The 4,448-nt window shown below is 34.5% G+C and overlaps 1 protein-coding gene across 1 annotated transcript; it reads right to left on the bottom strand.

The window, feature by feature from the left end:
• Nucleotides 1-2,886: 2,886 nt before the first annotated feature.
• Nucleotides 2,887-4,137, bottom strand: LOC131072705 (tetrapyrrole-binding protein, chloroplastic). Its single transcript, XM_058008949.2, has one exon. It carries the CDS (start codon nt 4,072-4,074, stop codon nt 3,466-3,468), a length of 609 nt encoding a protein of 202 aa, XP_057864932.1. The 5' UTR covers nt 4,075-4,137; the 3' UTR covers nt 2,887-3,465.
• Nucleotides 4,138-4,448: the final 311 nt, after the last annotated feature.

The raw sequence follows: 4,448 nt of genomic DNA on the forward strand, positions 1-4,448 counted from the left end.
ATAGATTTTTCACATGGAAACCCAAATAGGAAAAACCATGGTGGGAATTGGTACCCACAAAATATTTGCACTCTTTCGGAACGTGCCCCGTTAAAGGTCTAGTCTGGTTAGGAGCTTTACAATAATGTCCGGTTAAGAACAGACCATGTTAGGAGTCACCCGGTGAAAGGATTTCAACCTTAGCTCTGTTAGGAGTAACCTCGCTAGAGGATTTAAACCCAAATTAATGAGCCACCGGGTGAAGGGATTTACAAGATTAGGCATGTTAGGACCTACCCAGTTAAGGGATTTTAATACTACTGCAACTATTAGGAAACAATACATAAATGATCTGATCAATGCACTCTTTGCTTACTAGTGTAGATCCATTTCAGCTCCAATCTGCTTCACACATGCAGACATCTCAATCTGATTCGGCACACTCTCCTTCTCTGATCACCAACACACTAAACTTTCTCAAACTCGACCTAAATACACTTTACAATTAGGTCGGTTACAAAACCCTAACAACATTCAAAATACATTGAATTTACATCATAGATCATATCATATCATTACAGATCATCATACAGATCATTACAACAAATTTCAAGACAATTACAGTCGTTGAATGATCATAACACATCATCGCACATCGATCTAATAAGTTGTCAAACCCTTAACACATTCTGCTAAGCACTTCGCTATTTCCCAAGAAATTCACTCCTTGTACGTGCTTAAATGCAATCTTATCGTCACACACGGTTTCTGACACATCACCACTAAGATACGAACATGATAAGATTCACTGCCAAACCATAAATCATCACCGGTCAAAGATCTTGTAACCGGTTCTCAAACCCTGCACTGAATATAAAACAGTCAATAACAAACATGACTTTCGGTTCTCCAAACATGATACGGTTCAAGTCATAGACTCATTATAATGTCATAAGCATACATTCCAAACCACAACATCTAACTCAACACGGATCTCTACCATAATCATCTCCTTCATTGTTCTTGTTTATCGGTTCACTGTCAACTTAGCAAACATTCCATTACTGATTAGGCTAGATAACTTAGATAACTTAGATGATATACCAAATATAAACGAGCATGGTTGCCATCAATGACAACACAAATAATTGATCATAAAGCATAATATAACATTTATATCATCACCAACAGTCCTTTACCGGTACATCATCATCTCCATCAGTTATGCCAACATGCATAAACCCTAAAACCTAAGCCTGAAGGCGACAACAGGGAACAAAATAAATTCAAAATGACCAACATTTTGACTAAGGTATGAAAAATTTTTGTACAATCATTTTTAGGACTATCAAAGCCTTTGGCATAAACAATTATATGGACAAGATTAAATAAATCAAAATATCAAAGATAAACTTAAATCTGAAAAACATGCTTAAAATGTAAATCATGTGTCTAATTAAGGGTGGGTGGGGCCAATACAAGGGTAGACAACAAATTCAATCTTCAAACCTTAAAAAGGAAAACGTAGATCAATGAGGCTAAAAAAGACCAATGGAAAATCAGGTTAGAAAATTAGAATTGAATTACAAATTTAAAACTTAGTTAGAGTAGAAAAGTTGGGTTAGTTTGTTGGGATTAAAAAAATGAAAAGGAAATCAAACTTTCTTTTTGGTTTAATCTAGGTTAATACTAAATGGAGCAATTGAGCACAAATATAGATTAAATATAGTTGTTTGGATTAGAAAAGATAATATTCAACAAAAAGTGCAATTGCACTATAAATTAAATTATAATAAATAAAGAGAGGGGCTTGCTTAGCCTTGTGACCAAATAATTTATGCAAACTGATGAAAAAAATAAGATTGATGCATCTAAAAATTTGAAAATGCCTTAAATAGTTGTTTGTACAAATTAAAATTATTTTAGATATAGTTTGTAATTGCAAATTCATTCTATACCCACAAACCTCGTCTTTGATGGTCTCTAGATTGTCTTATAGATTATAAAATATATATATATTGTTGGACAATAACATCCTCTTTTACACTACTAATATTTTTCTCTTAAATTGACAATATATAAAATTATCTTGGTAAACAACAACTTTTAAGCATGCACATAAATTCTAAACTAAACATATATATATTGTTGGACAATAATATCCTCTTTCACACTTGTAGTATTTTTCTCTTAAATTGACAATATATAAAATTCTCTTGATAAACAACTTTTTTTAAACATGCACATAAATTCTAAACTAAACATATATATATTGTTGGACAATAATATCCTCTTTCACACTTGTAGTATTTTTCTCTTAAATTGACAATATATAAAATTCTCTTGATAAACAACTTTTTTTAAACATGCACATAAATTCTAAACTAATTGCTAAATGATTCACATGCACGAAATTCTAAGTGTATTTAGATAAGACAGATTCCTTGCTTGATTTCTCAATAATGTAACAATTTTTCTCCTCTTTCAATGTATATGGATATGTGTTCAATTGTAAATCTTTGAAATAAAATGAATGTAAGTTAAGTTATATTAACATAATACCAAATTGCAAAAGGGCTGGTCAGATTTTTGTATTTAGATGGATCTAAGTTATTGCTGCAAGGATGAACTTGTTGCTATATGCATGGCCAAGGTGGATGCTTGTTTAGCATGACTGAATTATGGATTAGAATGGGTTTAGTGATCAAAATCAGATTGATAAACTAATTAGACAAGGTTTGCCGGAACATTAACAATTCACATAAAACTAAATGCAAACACAACTAAATATCCAAGTTCAATTATATATAAAAATATATCATTTATAACTATATAAATATATCAAAACTAAACATAAAATTAATAAACAATGCATCAAATGTACATTTTCCCATTGCAATTTTGAAGTCAGTCTGTAATCCATCAGTTTTCCTCAATGATATTGGAAAGGATCAAGTGGGAAAACAAAGTAAGTATTTCCCAAAGCATTGGTCTTAGAGTTTTTTTCCCAATGAAATTAATAGCCACATATGATTGGAAACACAGATACAAGAATGGGGCACAACAGTAGAATGGAAATAGCAAAAAGTCTATTGATAATCATGCTATTCCAAAATTCACTCCGCTGTTCTTAGAGCAAGTCCTACATACCATTGGAAACGCCAGCTTGAACATAACAGAGAAGCGCCACAGATTTTTCTCATACTGTAAGATAAGACCGTGCCGACCATAACAGAGAAACAACAGCACTGTCTTGATCAGGAATGGACTCACATCTTTACAACTAGGACTGTCTATGGGGTGTAGATAACATCAAAAGTTGAAATTGGTCTATTTGGATTTTAACAATACTATGAAAAACAAGACAGGGGGAAGATAAGCACAACTCAAAACTAACCTTGAAAGGTCTGCATTAAATAGGAAAAGACCAAATTGCTCTCAAGGGAAATACCCAATTGATTGAGAGAGAGAAAAACAGAATGGCATTTACAGCAGCTGCTGATCCTGGTCATGGAAGGCAGGATGTTGGAGAATGGTAGCAAGGAGCTGAGTCCCTCTGAGAGCATTAGTCAATGGCAAATGACCCTCAGGTGTAGAATCCCCCAAATCCCAAACAAATTCAGCTGGAAATGACCTATAACTGTAATACTCCTGCTCGCCCTCCCCCTGTTTCAGGCGCTTCATCCAGCCCACCTTCTTGAAGAATTCAGTGAAGTCCCGATTGACCTTGTTCCAGATCCTTCGCTGCACACTGTACCCAAAGCGGCTGTTGCTGTGCTTCCTCCATAGCTGGTCAATGGTCTGGAGATCAGAGGCAGGGATGAACTGAACCTCTGAGAAAAACACATAATTTCTCTTGACAGCGGCATCCCCTGCCAGAACCAGCAGCAGCCGCCTTGTCTCTTGGTCTGCTAAAGCCCATTCCCCTGACCCTAATCTCTGCTCCAGAACTTGGTATGATAATCCTGCAACTGCAAACCCACTTCTCCTCCTCAGTTTATGCTTGTTTTGATATGACATAAATGGGTTCCCCCTCTCAAACGATAAATGGGTTTCCACCCTCGCTCCTCCTCTCAGACCTGCTCCCATCGCCATTGCTGTTGCCAACGCCCGCCTTGCAGATATCGTGGAATGATATAGTGCAAATGCTTCAACTTTAGCCACACAAACTTAATATATATGCATGCCAAGAGAGCCTCATATGATTTCCACCTAGGCAAAAATCTAGTTTGTCAGGTTTGGGATTGGGAAGGTTCCTGTTTACATTTGAAGAAATATCTAGGATAATTAAATACAATGTGAATGTAAAACAAGGATAAATAAATTGAAATTGAATTAGTAGATGGTGTATCTAGTTTTATAATTAATGAGAGGAATGTGTTGTTGATATCATTTATAATTTGTTTTTTATTGTAGTAAAATGTATTTTATATGATTGATATGATTTTTGAATTTGTATTTGATTTAAA

Source organism: Cryptomeria japonica, chromosome 9 (genome assembly GCF_030272615.1).
Source record: "Cryptomeria japonica chromosome 9, Sugi_1.0, whole genome shotgun sequence".
Classification (NCBI taxonomy): Eukaryota; Viridiplantae; Streptophyta; class Pinopsida; order Cupressales; family Cupressaceae; genus Cryptomeria; species Cryptomeria japonica.